The 18,622-nt window shown below is 48.6% G+C and overlaps 1 protein-coding gene across 2 annotated transcripts in view; it reads left to right on the forward strand.

Moving 5' to 3' along the window:
* Positions 1 to 11,745, forward strand: part of NF1 (neurofibromin 1) — a gene marked incomplete at its 5' end in the record, with an annotated part of 70,040 nt that extends 58,295 nt beyond the window's left edge. For both annotated transcript variants that reach the window (XM_083875184.1, XM_083875185.1), the window contains 13 exons: positions 308 to 409; positions 1,279 to 1,419; positions 1,754 to 1,880; positions 2,434 to 2,565; positions 3,080 to 3,215; positions 3,965 to 4,122; positions 4,975 to 5,097; positions 5,783 to 5,910; positions 6,373 to 6,473; positions 6,935 to 7,077; positions 7,184 to 7,230; positions 7,812 to 8,028; positions 10,525 to 11,745. In XM_083875184.1, coding sequence (XP_083731310.1) covers positions 308 to 409; positions 1,279 to 1,419; positions 1,754 to 1,880; positions 2,434 to 2,565; positions 3,080 to 3,215; positions 3,965 to 4,122; positions 4,975 to 5,097; positions 5,783 to 5,910; positions 6,373 to 6,473; positions 6,935 to 7,077; positions 7,184 to 7,230; positions 7,812 to 8,028; positions 10,525 to 10,667 — 1,698 coding nt within the window. In that variant the 3' untranslated portion in view covers positions 10,668 to 11,745. The remainder of the gene's footprint in view (positions 1 to 307; positions 410 to 1,278; positions 1,420 to 1,753; positions 1,881 to 2,433; positions 2,566 to 3,079; positions 3,216 to 3,964; positions 4,123 to 4,974; positions 5,098 to 5,782; positions 5,911 to 6,372; positions 6,474 to 6,934; positions 7,078 to 7,183; positions 7,231 to 7,811; positions 8,029 to 10,524) is intronic.
* Between the last annotated feature and the right edge of the window lie 6,877 nt (positions 11,746 to 18,622).

The following is an 18,622-nucleotide window of genomic DNA, read 5'->3' on the forward strand; positions in this document are numbered from 1 at the left end:
TTAAGCATTTCATTAGAGTTTTATAGACACAAACTTTAATTGAATAGTGTCTAAATGATAAAAGAACTTTTCTTCAGCTCCTAAAATCCCCTGCAGCCTGACTGTTAGGGTACACAGTGTGCAGCAATACTTTTATTTCTGCTGTCTAAATCTCCTTTTAGAAAAGTTCTTGAGAGTTGGTTTAAAATGTGCTCAGGCTTTGTGAGTAATTGACAAAAACAGCTATTGTGCAGAGCTTTGATCTTCTTTTTACAAAGCAAAATGTAATTATGGTTGTATTTTTAATTACTCTCTTTTTTTCAAAAAGGGACTTGAGAGCTGTTTAAAAGGCCCTGATAATTATAATAGCCAAGTTCTCATAGAAGCCACAGTTATAGCCCTCACCAAGCTGCAGCCTCTCCTTAACAAGGTAAATCACTGGCTTTTTGAATAAGCAGAGAATGTATTTTGTAAATTATGATTCTGGATATAATCTCAGAAATACAAGTGAAGTATTGAGAGGTTTCTGAAGTTGACACTTCACTGTGACTCATGGAAGGAGCACATAAGGGAAGTGTGGCAGATTGTGGGACCAGTGCAAAGGCTTGAGAAGTGCTGGGGAATGTTCTGTTCTGCCTCACAGAGAGGGGCCCTGGCAGCTGGGCAGAGGCTGTGCCCGTTCCCTCCACAAGGCTCCAGTGCTGCCTTCAGCTGTGTGTGCTGTGCCCTGGCTGCCAGGGCTGGGGAGGGGGTGTGGGGTTTGCTCCTGCAGCCCCTGGGTCATGCCAGGCTTCTCCTGCCTCAGAGCACAGCGGGGCACAGCAGCCACAAAGAGCCTCATGCAGCTCCTGGAGGTGGGTAAAACTTGTTCTGAAAAACCTCTGCTCAAGGCACCCAGGAGGTGTTGAATGGCAGTTCCTCCTGTGTGTGGTTCTGATTTTGATGAGGAAGTGGCTGGCCAGTTCTGTGTGCAGAGCTGCAGTTCATGTTCAGATGGAGAACAGCAGAGCCATTTCTGGTCAGGCTGGCACAGGGCAGTGTGGGTCTGACACTGTGTGAGCAAGGAGGGGATGTAGGTGAGGAGAAATGGCTTGGGAGGTACAAACAAGGCTTGAAATGAATTTCCTTTCTACTGTTCACCTGTGAAGTGCATTAGCAGGTCCATGTGAGCATCTGTTCCCCTGGAATGGGTGTGGCTGAGGACAAAACCTGCTGCAAGGGGGACAAACCCCCCACTCTGTGCTGGTTGTCTTTGACCTGCAGGAACTGACTCTGAAGTGACTCTTTCTCTCCCTGCAGGACTCCCCTATGCACAAGGCTCTGTTCTGGGTGGCCATGGCCGTGCTGCAGCTGGATGAGGTGAACCTGTACTCGGCAGGGACAGCCCTGCTGGAGCAGAACCTGCACACCCTGGACAGCCTGCGCATCTTCAATGACAAGGTGAGACACAGCCTTCACTGGGGCTGCAGGCACAGCTGATGGAAAAGGGGAAAACCCCACCTTTGTCCTTGAGAACACTTGTCAAGCAACTAAACCTGAACTTCTCTTAGAAATTGTTTCACTTGCTCATACCCGCAGACAAAGAGAGAAGCTGTCATTACTCTGTTTGAAACTGGAACAGAAATGTCCAGATGTGATCTGTGAGAAAGTGCTTGATATTTTCCTGTAGCCTCTAAAAGAACTGTTCTGTCACTTAAACAAAAAACCCAACAAACTTGAGATGTCTTGAGTCACTTCCAGTGAGGTGCTCTTGTGTTTTGTTTTTGTGGGTCAGAGCCCAGAGGAAGTGTTCATGGAGATCAGGAGACCACTGGAATGGCACTGCAAGCAGATGGATCATTTTGTTGGGCTAAATTTCAACTCCAACTTTAACTTTGCACTCGTGGGACATCTCCTGAAAGGTAAGAGTGCATACTGCTCTTTGTTTGAGATGAACTCTCTTACTTTGGGAATAAGAGCAAGTCAAGGAATAAAGGGGCCACACTGGGTGGTGGATTTTGAGTAACTTGGATTACAGAGTAGATAGAGAATTAAACACTCTTGGATTAAAGGACTTCACCAGATTTCCTTTATATATGTCCTGTGAAGGTCTTTAGTGCTGCTGCTGAAAGTTCTGAACTGTCACAGGGTGCAGAGCTTCATTTGCTGCAGTCTTTTACTTTTCCTGCAAGAATGTCTCTCCCTGTTTGCCTGTACTCAGGCTCACTGGGTTTTTAGAAGACTGATTTGTGAGATAACTAATACAATGTATGCACAGACATTTGAAATTACACAGTTCTGAGGGGAGAGACAGAAAGAATTAGTCTTAAATGTACCATTTCTGGTAGCACTGTGCTTTCTTACCCTTGAGATGGGATGTCTGAGAACATGCTGGACAATATTTATAAATGCTTTCAAGTATTAGTGCTTTATAAATATGGATTCCAAAGTTAAATACAATCTGTTGTTTTTTAGGGTACAGGCATCCTTCCCCTACCACTGTAGCAAGAACAGTGAGGATTTTGCACACACTCCTTGCTCTGGTTAATAAACACAGGAACTGTGACAAGTTCGAGGTGAACACCCAGAGCGTGGCTTACCTGGCAGGTAATGAACCAAACCTCCTTCGAGGCTGGGCTGACTGAAAAGGAGTGGAATTCCTTCAGGTTCAGGTTGTTAAAATGGTACCAGCACAAAGGAAACTTGTAACTAACTGGTGGACAGGAGTGTGGGCAGGGTGGACATGTCAGGAAGGTTTTTTGGGGACTGAGGGCTTTGCCAGCCCAGCACATCCCCTGCAGCTCTGGGGCTTCTTCAGGGAGGCTGGAGGTGTCTTGGTGTAAATACTCCAGTGTGTGCCTGACAGCATTTGAGTTTCCAGTGGTCTGGACATAGAAATTGTGACATGTGAGGGCAAACTTGTGAATCTTCTCATTGTAGCTGGATGGGAAACAGAATTCTTTTCAATGACTTGCTTTTAATCTGTACATTTCCTAAGGTGTAACTGCAGCTCAGAGATGTTGATGTACATGATGTATGTAAGAAATGCAGATGGATGGAGTGTTGTTTCTATTGTCCCGTGTGTTCCGGCTGTGGAAAGGTTCCTTTGTTTGCTCTGCAGCCCTGCTGACGGTGTCTGAGGAGGTGCGGAGCCGCTGCAGCCTCAAGCACAGGAAGTCTCTGCTGCTGACAGACGTTTCGATGGAAAACGTTCCCATGGATACATACCCCATCCATCACAGTGACACTAGCTATAGGTTGGTTGTCTCACTTTCAGATGAGTTCCCCACATTGCAAAGCCTGTTTCCTTTAGTGAGTGAGCTGTGCTGTGCTGAGGGCTGAGCCCCACAGAGAGCACTGAGTCCATGGGCTGTGGTGGCTCCTTACACTGGGACCAGGGATCACAGAGAAATTTGTACAGATTTAATTTTCAGAGCTTAACTGCTCTAGAGGCTGTTAAACCTTCTGCTAAAATCTTTCTACAAGACCTGATTTAATCTCATCTATATTTTAGAAGAACATTTTGTTTGTCCTTTTAAGAGCTCCAGGGCATGTGCCTGTCTGTGCCACTGGGAAACCTTGTTGACACCTTGTTAGAGCCTGTGTGCAGCCAGAGAGATCAGCCAGGAAATCAACTGGAAGTGCCATGGAGAGCCTCTGTCCTCCACAGGGAGCACTTCACTGATGATCTCTCTTTTTAGCATTGAGATTGGAGTAGCTGATTACTAAATATATTTCATCTTGCCCCATAGGCTGATTTGCTTGTGTTCTTTTCATTGCTTTATTTTTTTATCTCTCGAGCATCACATTCACATCAGATTGTTTGTTTTCACTAGCTCAGACATCTTTGCAAGCAAAGTAATTACTATTTATCATTCTGTGTTTTGGGGAAATTAATCAGGTAGGAAAAATGGGTTTAAGAAAGGATAGTTTGCCTGCTTGAAAGACCTCTGCCTAAACAGCACAGCTTTAAGATTTTCTTAATTGAATTTCTCTGCACTTTCAGGACACTAAAGGAACACCAGCCCTGGTCATCCCCCAAGGGGTCAGACAGACACCTGGCTGCCAGTTACCCAACAGTGGGACAGATCAGCCCTCGCACCCGGAAATCCATGAGCTTGGACATGGGGCAGCCTTCACAAGCCAACACTAAAAAGCTTCTAGGTTATTAACATAACTAATTTATTGGTCTGTCTACAGAATACCCTGGGAAGCGTTACTGGAGAAAAATTGTTCTTGTATTAGTTCTGGCTTTAAGGGCTTATTCCTGATTGAGAGGAATAAGTGCAGTTTCTGCAAAATGCACATTTCAGGGCACTGGACAGTGAAAGAGGACTCAGTTCTTTTTGGTCATGAAGGGGGGCAGCAAGAGCAATGCTCAAAATGTGCATGTTGAAGTGGAGAAAAAAGATATTCCAGATCCTGAAGATTCCTAGTGCCAGTTTTGTGCTCCCAGCCCTTTCCAGCAAAGCCAGGAAGTTGATATTTAGCTGCTCCATTGAGTGCTCTGGTTGGGGCTGGAGGAGACGGTCCCAGAACATGGTAGATGTGTGTAAACAATCTGATTTTTACTCATGGCTTCTCAGTGCATCATGTTTACAACAAACCCATGTATCAGAGGAACGAGCCGAGTTGCTTTGCAGAGCTTGTGGAAGCCCTTTGGCATCACACAGGTGGAAGAAGAGGGGCTTTTCCTTCATTGCAGCCCTTTCCTGCTTCCTTTTCAGTAACCACGTCCTGGCATGTGTATTCCGTGTGGGGGCCAGGAGTCCATGGCATGCCCCCTGACTAATTGCATGCTCCCTCCTGTGTGTTGTGAAGCACTTTGGAAGCTGCGATGGAGAGCGGCATGGTGTGATCGTATTTTCTGTCCCATCCCTGAAAATGGTGAAAAGGTCCCCAGATTCCTGTCAACACACATGGTAGATAGGGGAGTAGCTCAGCCAGAAAGTCAGAAGAAGTTAGAATATGGATTTAGGTTTAATGTTTTTTAATTGCCTGATAAATTGTTTTTAGGTACAAGGAAAAGTTTTGACCATTTGATATCGGACACAAAGGCTCCTAAAAGGCAAGACATGGAATCTGGAATCACAACGCCTCCCAAAATGAGGAGAGTAGCCGAGAATGATTATGAAATGGGTGAGACACAGGACTAACATTTTAAGAATAATACTAACTATAAACACTTTGTATATCTATACAAAGGACTATTTCTAAATTCAGTGTTTATTTACCAAGGTTGCTCCAAGGTAAGGGAGAAGCACCTCTCTTAGCAATGGCTTCTGCAGGGTGCAGCCTTCATATCTCTGCCAGCTGCACTGGAGCTGCTCAGTTTACAGGTGCAGGATCAGGGGCAGCTCTAAAGGACTGCATATAGGAGTGCAATGAAATAAATAAATAGCATTTGGCCTTCTATAAGTTAATAAGCCCCAGGTGCAAATTCCTGCAGGAGATGGAACGTGAGCTGATGCCTGGAATGCCTCTCTTCATCTTCTCCCCCATCTGCTTCCTGTGCCCCCACCCCCAATTGCAATGCAAGACCAGGGTTCTTCTCTTGGATCTGCCTGACCCTAAATTTGGTACTTACACCCCTGGGCCTGTATTTCACTGAAGAGGAAATTGGGGTTTTTGTTTGCCATCTGATAACACATCCCATGTAGTGGTGTGGTGCTGCTGCACTACAGCGCAGTCGTTGCTTTGACCTTTGTGACGAGGCCGGTGAGCTCTGAGGTTTGCACACGACTGACTCCAGTGTGCACAACCTGATTCTGTCTTACTTTGGGTTTATTTTGCTCTGGATGAGTTGCTCTTTTTTATCTGGCAGAAACCCAGAGAATATCACCACAGCAGCACCCACACCTCCGGAAAGTTTCCGTTTCCGAGTCAAACGTCCTCCTGGATGAAGAAGTTCTGACTGACCCAAAAATTCAAGCACTGCTGCTTACAGTTCTTGTAAGCTTTCTTCTGTGTGTTGTCTCTTATTTCCTTTATCTCCCAGGAAAACAAACATGTTCCTTGGAGTTTTTCCTGGCTGAGTTTATGACAAACTATTTTGCGTAATAAAAGGTTATTAATACATTATAGTTTAAAAGAAATTAGCATGATTGGAATCCCAGCATAATTCAGTTTAAAAGTCATTAACTTTTAGTAATAGAGGTGCAGTCTGATAGCACTTTCTTCAGCTGTACCACTGCAGTTCCCACTCCAGGTACAGATCAGAAAGACTCAGTTGTGTAATAAACAGATGAGATACATTTATTGGCAAAATACAAGTTGTTGCCAGCCGGTTCTGTTGTTTCTCAACAGAAACATAAATCAATCTTTCCTAACATTGCATTCTGCTAGTCAGAAATGTTAACCCCTTAAAGCAAAGGCTGTAACACCCAGGTGCACTAATGGCTCCTTCCCTGCCAGGCCACGCTGGTGAAATACACCACGGACGAGTTCGACCAGCGCATCCTCTACGAGTATTTAGCAGAAGCCAGCGTTGTCTTCCCAAAGGTCTTTCCTGTTGTGTGAGTACCTGAAGTTCTGCTTACAATAATAACTCTGTCCCTGGCTCTTCTTTAGAGCTCTCTGCTCCAGGACAGCCATCTACAAGGCACTTGCTTGTGTGGAGGTTCCAGGCTGCAGTCTGTCCATGCTGGTTGATTTCAGTTTGTGCCCCAGGTGTTTCAAAGCTGATTTAAAGCCTAGTGCAGGTACTCTTTGGATGTTTCTTTAGACAGCTGCTGTAGTTCTGCTGGAGTGAGTATGTGTAAAGGAAACCCAGCTGTCAGAAGTTAAAGTGAGCAGGTGTTCACAGACTGACCTGAGCACATCATTAGCATCCTTATAGAACAGAGTTGGGAATTGTGTTCTGAAATCACTGTGGGGGCAAAAATCCCACCTCAACTGCTGGTTGCTAAAGTCACTTGGGAACTGCAGGTTTATTTTATTTAATGACCAAAAACTAAGCCACTTCTCCTTTCTCCAGGCATAATTTATTAGATTCCAAGATCAATACCCTTTTATCGCTGTGCCAGGATCCAAACTTGTTGAATCCAATTCATGGGATTGTGCAGAGCGTTGTCTATCATGAGGAGTCTCCACCCCAATACCAAACGTCCTATCTACAGAGTAAATACTTTGCCTTTTTTAAAAAACGTGTTGTACTGGGAGCACTCTGTTGTTCTCTATCAGCTGGGGGCTGGACTTTCATGGTGTGTTCCATTTGTTGTTGCAGGTTTTGGATTTAATGGGCTGTGGAGGTTTGCTGGCCCCTTCTCCAAGGTAAGAGCTCTGTGGGGTCTGGGCTCTTTGGCCTTTCTGGGACATGTTGGTGCTGCAGCAAAGATGCTCATAAGGAAAATCATTCTCCTGTGAGTGAGCAGAGAGTGTCAGGGGCACCCCCAGGGCTAAAAGCAGCTCTGGGCCTGCAGCAGGTGCTGTGATAGATCAGTTACCAAGCAGCCAGGGGTGTGAGTGCAGCTTTTCCTGCTCCTCAGGTCCCTTTATTGCATGTGTCTGACAGGGTAGGGGGTTAATTTGATAATTTTGTGTTGGAGCAGAGCCAGTGGAGCACTGCCCGTGTGTCCAACCATCCCAAAGGATGTGGGGCTGGGGCAGGGGCTCTGCAGCCCCTTTTCCTGCCCCTGGGCTCCCACACACTGAGATCACACTGACACCTGCTCTGCTGTGTGTACATTAGATTGGTCTGGACAAGGCCACAAGTCAGTGTTTACACACACATCAAATGCTCCTGAAAATTTGCAGGTGAAGCTATGAGACTTGAGAGTGAGCTCTGGAGCAAAGCTCAACCTGACAGAAAAGTACAAAGGAAAGAACAATCTTTTTCCCCCCATCTCCCACAGCAAACCCAAATCCCAGACTATGCTGAGCTCATAGTGAAGTTCCTTGATGCCTTGATTGACACATATTTGCCTGGAATTGATGAGGAAACCAGTGAAGAATCTCTCCTGACGCCCACGTCTCCGTACCCTCCAGCGGTGCAGAGCCAGCTCAGCATCACTGCAAACCTCAACCTCTCCAACTCCATGACCTCACTTGCCACTTCCCAGCACTCCCCAGGTCAGTGCCTGTTCTGGTGCCATCTGGGTGGGGGAAATGTGGGAATTTCCAGGTTTAGGAGCCTCACTGGCTCTTTGGATGTGTATGTGTCAAACATTGCTCATTGTGGAGTCAAATCAATATTAAACTGTTCTGAGCTGTTACCCTGTTGGTGCAGATCCTGGATTTTATCCAGCACAAAAACTGTCTCCCAAGTCACTCTGTGTGAAGGGAAGAGAACCAAACATCAGAACAGCAGCACTTTAATGTGGAACATGTGCCCTGCAGAAGATCCCTGGCTCACAGGCACTGGGATGGTTTGTTCAGGGTGCAGAGGAGTAAGGCAGGGCTGTTGGAATGATTTGGGAACAGACCTTGCTGTCAGTGTGGAAGGACATTCTGGGCAGCATCTTCCTGTTTGGAACACAGCATCGGTGGCAGCTCCAGGAGTTTGTTTCCAAGGATGAGGTGATGCTGCTGGACTGGGCTCTCTGCAAGGGAAAGAAGCATTTTTCTCTGTAAATGTCCTCCTTCCTTCTGCCCCACTTTCCATTCCCTCTTCCTTTACAAGCTGAGAGGAAGGAATTAATCCAGCTTGTCAAACATTCCTTCCAAGTGCTGTGCAAACAGATGGCTTTTGTCAAAGGCTGGTTAAGAGTCTCCACAAACAGAGTTGGGAACTAGGGAACTCGTTCAGGTTAATAGTGAGTCTGAAACAACACACTGCTGGCACTCTGGGCACTGTTTGCTTGGAAATTAAGTTTAAAACACCAGCATGAAGGCCACGTGTTCAGCAGCACTCAGTTAAAAGAAACTTTTTCAGCCAAATGAGGGGTTTTTTTTATTATGGCTACAAATACCAAGTTACAGATACATTAAAATTTCATTTCTTGCATCTGGAAACAACTAGGCGGGATCATTATTTATAAATGTTTTGTCTGTCACCATCTCTGTTCCTTTTCCTCCCCTTCCCTGTCTCATGGACATTATTCACTTACGTTTATTTCTTTCATTCTGTGTCTGTGAAGCTTCTCTGCCTTGCTCTAAGTCTGCAGTTTTCATGCAGCTGCCTCATCCAGGTACTCTCTTCTTTCATCATATTTGCACGAAATGCTGCTTGAGCTGCGTTAGGGCCAGGCTGTGGCATGAGCAGCAGTTTCTGACACGGGAATGGCTTCAGCAAGTGCTAAGCTGGTGCATTTTCTTGGGGGGTGCCAATAATAGCTGGTGGTAGAGCAGACAAAGTCACCCACAGCCTTGAGAACAAATGTGGTAACAGACAAGTGGATGCTTCCTATGGAAATCACTGTGCTGCACGTGTGAAGCTGAAATGAGCTGTTTGGTGTGAGCTCCAGATTCACCAGGACCCAGCTCTGTGCAGGGACACACAGGCAGACAGACACGAGTTCCTTGGACTAAACTGCAGCACAGTGGGGCAGTAAGTCAGGAGCTGCACACTTCTGCATTTCTGCTTTGTGTGGAGAAGAAAGAGGAAGCTGCAGAAGAGGGTTTTCTGCTCATGCCCATGGGATGTCCCTGTCCTCAGTGTAGTTTGGGGGTTTTGTGCTGCCCCCTGCACAAGGAGAGGAAGGTGCAGCCTCTGGCTGGAGCCCTCACATTGTCCCTGTGCTGAGTGTGGAGGGTTCTTTGTTCTCACTAATGCCAACACCAATCAACTTCTTCCACATAACCGTGGATATGTCACTTACAATAACAGAACTTTGTTCTAACCTTTGTATTTGCTGTCAGACATCCTAATTTTTGCTGCTGATTGTAGTTGTATCCTCTTGCACAAAACCACCTGTCCCCAGGTGTGAAGTGTTGGTGAGCACTCACAGACAGACAGACAGACACAGTGTGGCAGCCACAGAGAGGCTGCTGCAGGGGGTTCACTCCAGGCCTTGGGTGGTGCTGTCCTGTCACTGTGGGGTCTTCACTAAAGCACTTCACTTTTGAGGTTTGTTTGATGGGAGAGTTTTAGCAAAGTGTGACAGAGTTTTGCTCTGCAGGACCTTTTCCTGCAGAGGATGTGCAAAGCCTCTCAGAAGGGTCTAAGTTTGTGGTCACAGACATGTCTGGTGCCATCCTCATCCTGAGCCCCACGAGCCTCTTCCTGCCACTGGTGGGGCTGAGCTCAGCAGTCACAGTTCTCATGGAGAACTCTGTGCCTGTTTCCTGTCAAGACCCTCCTTAGGAAACTGTTTCTTTACTCATTAAGAGTCAGTTTGATGGTTTGTTTTGCGTTTTTCTCCGTCCTTCACTTAAGCAGACTTTTGTTTTCAGCAGGACAGCCAAGTTTTCTGGGGTTTACTCTCCCTTTGCCCTCTGCCGGCCCCGCAGGCTGGAGGGCAGGAGCGAGCGGCTCTGCAGCCCTCACCTTCCACAAATGCCATTTGATTCTTTCCAGACCTGTCCCGGCGGTGGCGGGCGGGCTGTTGGGCGGGGTGGGGCCCCCGGGGGCCGCCCCTCGGGGATCCCCTCGGCCCCGGGCTCAGCGCGGCGCTTGTGTCCCCGCAGGGATCGACAAGGAGAACGTGGAGCTCTCGCCCACCGCCGGCCACGCCAACAGCGGGAGGATGCGCCACGGCTCCGCCAGCCAAGTGCAGAAGCAGCGAAGCGCCGGCAGCTTCAAACGTCACAGCATCAAAAAGATCGTGTGATTGTCGCTTTTTTTAATTTTATTTTTTATTTTTTTGGACCTGACCGACACGCGCGGCCCCTCGCCAGGGCCCCTCCACCGGGTGTGATGCTGCACTTGATTCTGTACAGTTCCCATCCGTGCCAGATGATCAACTCCTGACCCACTGCCTGAGTTAACGCCTTCATTGCCCCGCGTTCGGTTCCAGCCGGTGTTCAGAACCATGGCTGTGCCCCGGGGGAGGCTGCAGAGCCTCCCGTTCAATCCAAAGCCATTCCCCAGCCCTGCCCTGTCTGCTCTGGCCTCAGGTGTTCCTGCGAAGGGAAGTGTTGATCCTTTACCCTGTTTGCACGCCTCAAGGTAGTAGTGGCTTCCTGAGCCGGGGAAGGTTCTCTAACCCTGGTTTTAATCCAAACCTATAAGATTTTAGCTGTGTACTTTTTTTTACCACGCTGAGAGGAAGTTCATGGTAGTCGCAGTAGAAGGAGGTTAACGGAAGTGGTGGTATTAGGTTAAATTTCAGGTAATTAGCAATAAAGGGGAGAGGAAAAGGAGGCTGCAGGAGTCACTCATTCCCCAGACCAAGCTTCACACACTTGGACTGTACATGGACCAGACTGGACAAACTGGCTTTTTTCCCAGAGCTTTTTTTTTGTTGTTTGTTTGGGGTTTTTTTCTGTACTTTATTTGCCCTGAGGAAGTTGTACAGGGGGGGAATCCCTGGGAACTGACCCTCGGGCTGTCATTGTAGCATCTGCTTTAGTTCTTCCCTTCCCAACAATGCGCACCTGCGAGAGCTCCTGGCAGAATATCCAGTGGGGAACGGAGGGAAAATGGGATGGATTCATTCCCAGCTCTGTGGGATAGTGTGTGGCAAAGCTGCCCCCGAGCAGGGACAGAAACAGCCACGTCTGCTCAAGGTACATGCATGTAAACTGACTGACACTGTGTCCAGTGCCAGGGACGCCTGGCAGTGGCGCAGTCACCTCCCAGGGCTGGTTGGGGCTCACACAAACCTGAGGCTGTGTCACTGTCACTGTCAGGGGCACCGCTGTGCTGGCAAGGGAGGAGGTGGGGCTGGTGCTGCCACTGTGGGTCCTGGTGCTGCTCCGGGTCCCGGTGCCAGCCCCACTGTGGGTGCCGGTGTCCCGCAGGGTGTCTGACCTGGGTGAGCTGCAGTTCAGGCAGGGGCTGTGTCCCTGGGGGCTCACACAGCTCCTGCTCAGAATCAGATCTGCTTCCCAGTTTCAGCTGCCTCTGCTGTGGTAGGAATTAACAATCCTTCAGTGGCTTTAAAGGAAAAAACAAGTGTATCCATTAGGTAAAAGCCAGTCCTCCAGTGCAATCGTTAGTGGCTTTCAGTAAATCCAACTCCACAGCTAAATATTAGAGAATGGTACAATTAAGGGTTCCAATTTATTGCTATAGCACATAATTCCCATGTATCCACACAGTAACAATGTAACATTTATGTAAATAAAAATACCTTTATTGTATTGATTCATAAAATAACAATTTCTTTAATTTGTTTACAGTCCTGGAAAAACTATGAACACAAACTTCATATGCAAATAGTTTGCCAAAACAAGAGGAAAACTTAGAATTAGCAGTCATGGAATAAACAGGCTAGAAAGATGAACTGGTGCAATTAAGCAAATCCCCTCACTCGGGTGGTGCAGGCACCAGGGCAGGAACGTGGTCACTGGTGACACAGTGGGCTCTGAGCAGGGCCGTGAGGCTGAGCTGGGCTCAGGGACAGAGCAGGGGCTCAGGCCTTGGTTTGGGGTCACCAGGTTAGAAACCATTGTCATCCCACAGCTCAGATGGTGAGGAGCCACCCCTGGTGTCACTGCAGTTTGCATTGGGTCGTGCCCAGTCGAGCTGGTTCCAGCCCTTCCCATTTTGCTGAGGACAAGGAATTGTAGAAGCCTGAGGATTTGTATGTAGGAGGACAAGAAGAATCTCTTGTAAAGGTGGTGTGCTGTTTTCAGTTGTTCCTTGTGTGAGCAGGTCTCCTGCAAACAGGAACAGGATTTCCAGAGGAACTGCCTGACTGATGTTATTTGTGCAGAGAGCAAGCCCTTCACTGCTCTGCATCACCCATGTCAGAAGTGTCCCTCCATCAGAACTGCTGTGTTCCCTGAGCACAGAGATATGGGAGCAGAGAGGACAGGGATGAAAATCACCTTCCCTGTGAGAACTACTCCAGGCTCTCAGTCCCAGCTGAAAAAACTGGTCTCTTCATAAAGTCAGTGAACAAAACTGAGTTTCCTCTTTGCTGGAAGGAGGGAGCCAGTTGGAGTTTTCCCTGTATGAGAGGTTCAGTGAGAGGGCCTGGGCTCTGGCAGAGCAGAGGTATCAGACACCTGTGTCAGGTGAATTGGGGTGTAAGGACTGCTGATGGCCAAGGTTTAATTTGGGATCGTGTGTGCCATGATAGACAGGAACGTTGTCTCCTAGTACTGGTGCTTGGGAAGCTTCTGCTTGGCTCCCAGGGAACCATGGCCTTTGTGTAATGATTAAACTCCCATCAGTAATTAGTTGTTGAGTGCCTTACTGTCACTGTTTCACTCTCCCACTCCCTCCAGCAGCCGCTGCTGGGATTTGCCTCTTTTTCTTTCTCACATCCTCCCTCCTTTGTTCTTCCCCTGTTTGAGCACTCTCCATCCCATCCCATCCCTGGGAGCTCTGCTCCCATCCCGGGCTGCTCCATCCTTTCTGCAGCTGCTGCTCTGTTCTCTGGTGACCAGCAGGTTGTTGCTGGTGACACTGTGGGTGTGAGCCCTGACCTGACACGCAGGAGCCCCATTCAAGGTCCCCAGTGCCACCGTGCTCGGGGCAACCCACGGGCCGCTGGCAGAGCTGCAGCTCCAGGCTCTGCTGCTCCAGGCTCTGCTGCAGCCCCAGAGTCCCTGTGCTCTGACAGGAAAACTTAAAATTCAGAAAAATCCGATTGGAACACGTGGACCATGTAACGCCCTCCTGGGGAGCGTGTGTGACCCCCTGGCTCAGAGCCCGTTCCCTGCCCCGCACTGACCACAGCTCAGTACTGTAAAGACAATTAACATTCTGTTTGTGTTTGTATTTTCCCTGACTTAAAGATAACTCAGTAGTATTTGAATAGTGCATAACCTACCTGTAATGATGCCGATGTTTCTGCTTTACCGTGCATGAGGTTTCCCAGGACAGGGAACATTTCACAGTCTCGTGGGCTGAGCCCCCGGCGTGTGCCAGGGCTGCCTCTGACCCGGGTTGTAGGTTTTAGGGCTTTTTCTCTTTCATTCTAAGGTTAATTTTTTTCCCAAGTCACAAAGCACGTCCTATTGTTATGCAACAAACCACAGACAGTCACTCAAGAGTGTTGGTCCCACCTTTTTTTTTATGCAGTATATTCACCTGTAAATAGTTTTTGTGTAAAATTTGACAGAAAAGTATATTTACTACACTGTAAATACATGTGACAATATATTGTATTATTTTGCTTTTTTTGTAAAGCAGTTAGTTGCTGTATATGTATAACATACAAATTTGATTATTCTAGTGTTAGTAACTGTTAACTACTCCTCCTCCTCCCTCCTGCTGGTGCATTCCATCATTTAAACCAGAAGCTGTGTCCAACACACTCACCCTGTGTATGGTCTCACTGCTCCATCCAGCCTCAGCTCCCAGGGGTTTCCATGATCCCAGTCCTGGTGGTGCTGTCAGACCGAGGGGGTGAGCCTGGAGAGCCCGCTGGGCCCAGTGGGAGCTGTGGGGCACAACGGTGGAAACCTGGTCTCAGATAATTATTGTTCACCCCATTCCCCCCTCATGTATGTACTTCCCCCCCCCCCCTTTTTTTTTTTTTTTGAAGTAAAATGTAAATTCAACCTGCTGCCAGTTGTTCGAAGGTCATTCCCGGGGGCTGTGGGGTAAAGGTGGGGGACTGGTGTCCTCTCTCTGCTGGGACAGGTTTGGGTGGGTTCTCTGAGGCTGAACCAAGGGATCCAGCCCAGTTCCAGAGCCCAAGCCCCCACCTTTTCTGGGGAAAATTAAGATTCCAGTTAAAATCCGCTGTCTGGGGTTTGTCTGCCCAGACTGGTGCTGCTTTGGGTGTGGGTCCTGCACAGATCTGAGACTGCCTGCGGTGACTGAGGAAGAAGAAAGCTCCATTGTCATCAATTTCATGTCACTTCAATAAGATTATCATAACTGAATAATAAATCAGAATATTTCTTTTTAAAATGTAAATTTAATATTGTAATAAAACAGCTGCTTGGTCTTTAAAGAACAATTCAGTATAATTTGTCTATTTGAGCTTTTTTTTGCCTAGAAGCTTGAGGTTTCAGCTGTCAGGCAACTTCTCTGACAAATGATTAATCACATCTATTTTTCTTCTAGGGGGATACATTACTTCCCCATTAAAAATGTATAAGTACTTATATTCTGGCTTTGTGACTCGTAAAGGATGTAAAGACACATTAAAGTGTGACTGCATTGACTTCTTCTGAGACATCTCATTGTTCCTGCAGAGTGAACAGACAGACCTGCAGACACCTGGACAGGTGATTCCTGTTGTGCTCCTGGTGCCAGCTGGTGGAAGAGCAGCACTGTGTGAACTGGTAAATTTAATTTTCTTTACTTTAGAGGAAATGTTCCTTAGTTCCGAGTTGGGCCTGGAGTGGGAACCAGGCAGGAGTTGTCAAAAACATTCCTAGAGTTCCTCTTTTGGAGTTTGGAGCCTCCCTGCTAATTGAGATCAGAAATACATTTTACCTACAGAGAGGGATGAAAGGAGAGTTTTATTTGAGCTGTGTATGCAGTTGGAAAAACTGTATTTTGGGGGAATTTGCACTGTTGGAGCAGTCAGTTCTGTCTAAGGAAATCACTTCAAAATCCCTGCCCAACTGATGCTGCTGAAATAAAAATAATAAAGTAAAAATGCAGAACTTGAACTTGGGGAATGAATTCTCTTCTGGAGCTAAAAACTGCACAAAGAAGAAAAGAAAAAAAGTTGTTCATGCTGAGCCCAGGATGGCTCAGAGCTGCTGGTGAAGGTGTCCCAGCACTGTCCCAGGTGAGGTGGGTGATACCTGTTCCCTTATCAGTCTCATAGGATTGGATTCTCTTGGTCACTTATGCCTTTACCAGATGTGTGTTCCGTGTCTGTCCTCCCCTAAGGCCAGGGGACACAACACCTGAGCTCAGTGCTGGATGAGCCACCTGTGTCACAGAAGTGCCAAGGCCACCCTGCTGCAGCAGGGCAGTGCTGGGTCCCCCTCAGAGCAGTGGAACACCTTTCCCACTCCCCGAGTTAGGATTGTCAGATGTGAATCCTCTGTGCCCTGCAACAGGGGCTCCTCAGCCTCTGGTTAACAAGCTCTTAAGTGAAAATCACTCCCAGGCTTGTGTGGGTGGAAAGGGTTTAAAAACAACTCCCATGATGTGACTTGTTCAAATAAGTATGGGTTTGTTCTTCAAAGGAATCATGAAAAAACCTCTGACGACGGGATCTTCTGGGAAATTTAAATGATGGTGCTATAAATAGCCAGGAGTGCTCAAGAAAATCCCCCTGAACTATTAAATTGTACTTTAATTTTTTTTTTTTTTCTCATAGCATGCTGTCCTTCAGACAAACTGGAAATGTCTGTTCTGCTGCCTCCACCCCCAGTTAGGTACTGGGAGAGCAAGGTCTGCCCAGGAGAGCTGGCTGTGCAGCAAGACAGGGCACAAAAAATGCTGAGGAGCTGCTGCTCCAGCCCTCCTCCTCCTCCTCGGGCTGTGAGGACACGGGGGAATGAAATGACCTGAAATGGCCGGGCCCACAAGAGGTTCCAGCAGCTCTGGTCCCCCTGTGTGCCTGACACAGGCTGTGGCTGTGACCTTGACAAAGCCCTGCATGTTTGACCACCGGGCCCTGTAAACGCTGCAATTGCCCAACACCAACAGCCAAGGGAGGCTGTCGGTTGGGAATTCTTAACGGACAAATCTCTGAGATCCTCAGATTAGGGACATGCAAAGGGCAAAGTCCCAGCACGGGCGGATTTTTCCACTTCACGTACAGCACAATTTGTTGTTTTTAAATGGGTATGGAGTATTAATTCCCAACTGCTCTAAACAAAAAAAAAAGATAAGAGGCAAATCAGGAACTTCTCACAGAAAAAACGCTTCCACAAATCAGTGCTTTAGGAAGGACAATGCTGCTCCTGAGTGTGATTTCTGCAAGTTACTCATTTACACTCTCACTTCCCAACTGCCTGCTGCAGGCACGTGTCAGTGAGAAGGGGCAGGTTTGGCTTCAGCCAGCCTGGTCAGCACAGCACTGCACTGCCCTGTGCCTGCAGGTGTGTGCAGCATTACCTGGGGCAGAGCTCACAGCCAGGTGAGCTCTGGGAACAGCAGCAGGATGAGCCCGGGCTGCTGCAAAGGGAGGAGGAGCTGAACAAGAAGCTGAGGCCTTCAAGCTGGAAGGAGGATTGAAGTGTTTTCCTGCACTGCTGCACCACCACTGGATACCCCCAGGAGTATCTGCTCTGGTTTGTAACTCACTCGAGCTCAGCTGCTTCCTGTTCCTGCCCCAAAACATGAACCACTTCTCCCTGGCCTCCTGCTTCCCCCTCTGCCGCTGAAGTTCCAAAAAATGGAAAAGCAGCTGAAGTTGTTCCACTGGGAAATCCTGAGCCAGCTGTCCCCACAAAAGTCCAGTGACAAACAGAGCAGTCTCCTCAGCAGAGCAGAGCATCCTGTGCCCTCTGCCCTGCCTGGGAGGAGCAGCACCCACCCCTGGCTCTGCCATCCATGTGCTTCCACACAACTCACTGGATTATCTGGAGAGAGCACATCGCTCCCAACACCCTTCCCACGCAGAGCCGGGGTGGATGCCAAACCCCTCCGGGTGTCACAGCAACACACAATCCCCAGTGGTGCCCCACAAAGGTCAGCACAGGCTCTCCCCGAGACCTGGCTGTGCCTGGGGCTGCTCCTGCCACGCCCTGAAGCCTTTCCCTCTCTCACCAGCCTCCTCTGGAAATTTCCTCTGGAAATTCCCAACCGCCTCAGGAGAGCATCAAGGATTTCCCAAGTCTCCTCCAAGTGCCCTGGAATCTGTCCTGGAATCTGTCACACAGCCCAGAGTGTGGCAGTGCCAGCACTGACCAGCCACCCTTCCCTACTGTGTATCCCCAAAAACCCCAGAGCTTCCTTGGGACAGACAAATCATTTACACACTGGCTCTTCTGCAAAGATGCCAAAAACCCTGGAGGGAAATGTCACAAGTCTTACACAATAACACAAAAAGTCTCTATTAATTCCAACTTGCTCCTGCTGCAGCTGAGCAACAATAACCCTGCCTGAAGAGAGATTTGCATTTCTCATTCTAGCTCAGCCTTGCAGTTCCAACCCATTGCTGCAGCTTCTGGCTAATATTTCCTCACTAACGTGTCACCACCAGCCAAACGTTTGTGTAAAACTCTGTGTAAAGCTGGGATTCACCTGCTGGCGTGTGTGGCGGTGTCAGCAGGCAGGGAGGAGCTCCGAGGCCGGGCCCATGGCAGAACACGGAGCCGGGCAGGGACAAGAACCATTCCTAGCGATTTGTGGAGCTGCCCAAGGCAGAAACCCCGGTAGCGGGGCTGTGTGAAACAAACACACACCAAGGCAGCAACACCAGGAGAGGCCCGGTATGAGGGACACGGCGGGAGTGAGCCGGGATGAGCCTCGGGCGGCCGCACCGGGCCTGGCTGCGCTGTCCCGGGACTACTGTGGGAGAGAGAGAAGGTAAAGAAGGCGGTGCGTTCGGAATTCGGCCGCGGCACCGATCCCTCCCCTCACCATCCCCGCTCCCGTTCCCGCTCCCGGCTGGGCTCCCTCAGGGCGCGGGGCGGGGCCGCGCACACACGCGCGCGCACGGGGGAGTCTCGCGGCGCGCGGCGCTCTCGCGAGAGGGGCGGGGCCGGGCGGGGCGGGGCCGTGGCGCTGCATGTCCGAGCCCGGCGGCCC

The sequence above is a fragment of the Zosterops lateralis genome, assembly GCF_965231275.1.
Source record: "Zosterops lateralis genome assembly, chromosome: 19".
Taxonomy (NCBI): domain Eukaryota; kingdom Metazoa; phylum Chordata; class Aves; order Passeriformes; family Zosteropidae; genus Zosterops; species Zosterops lateralis.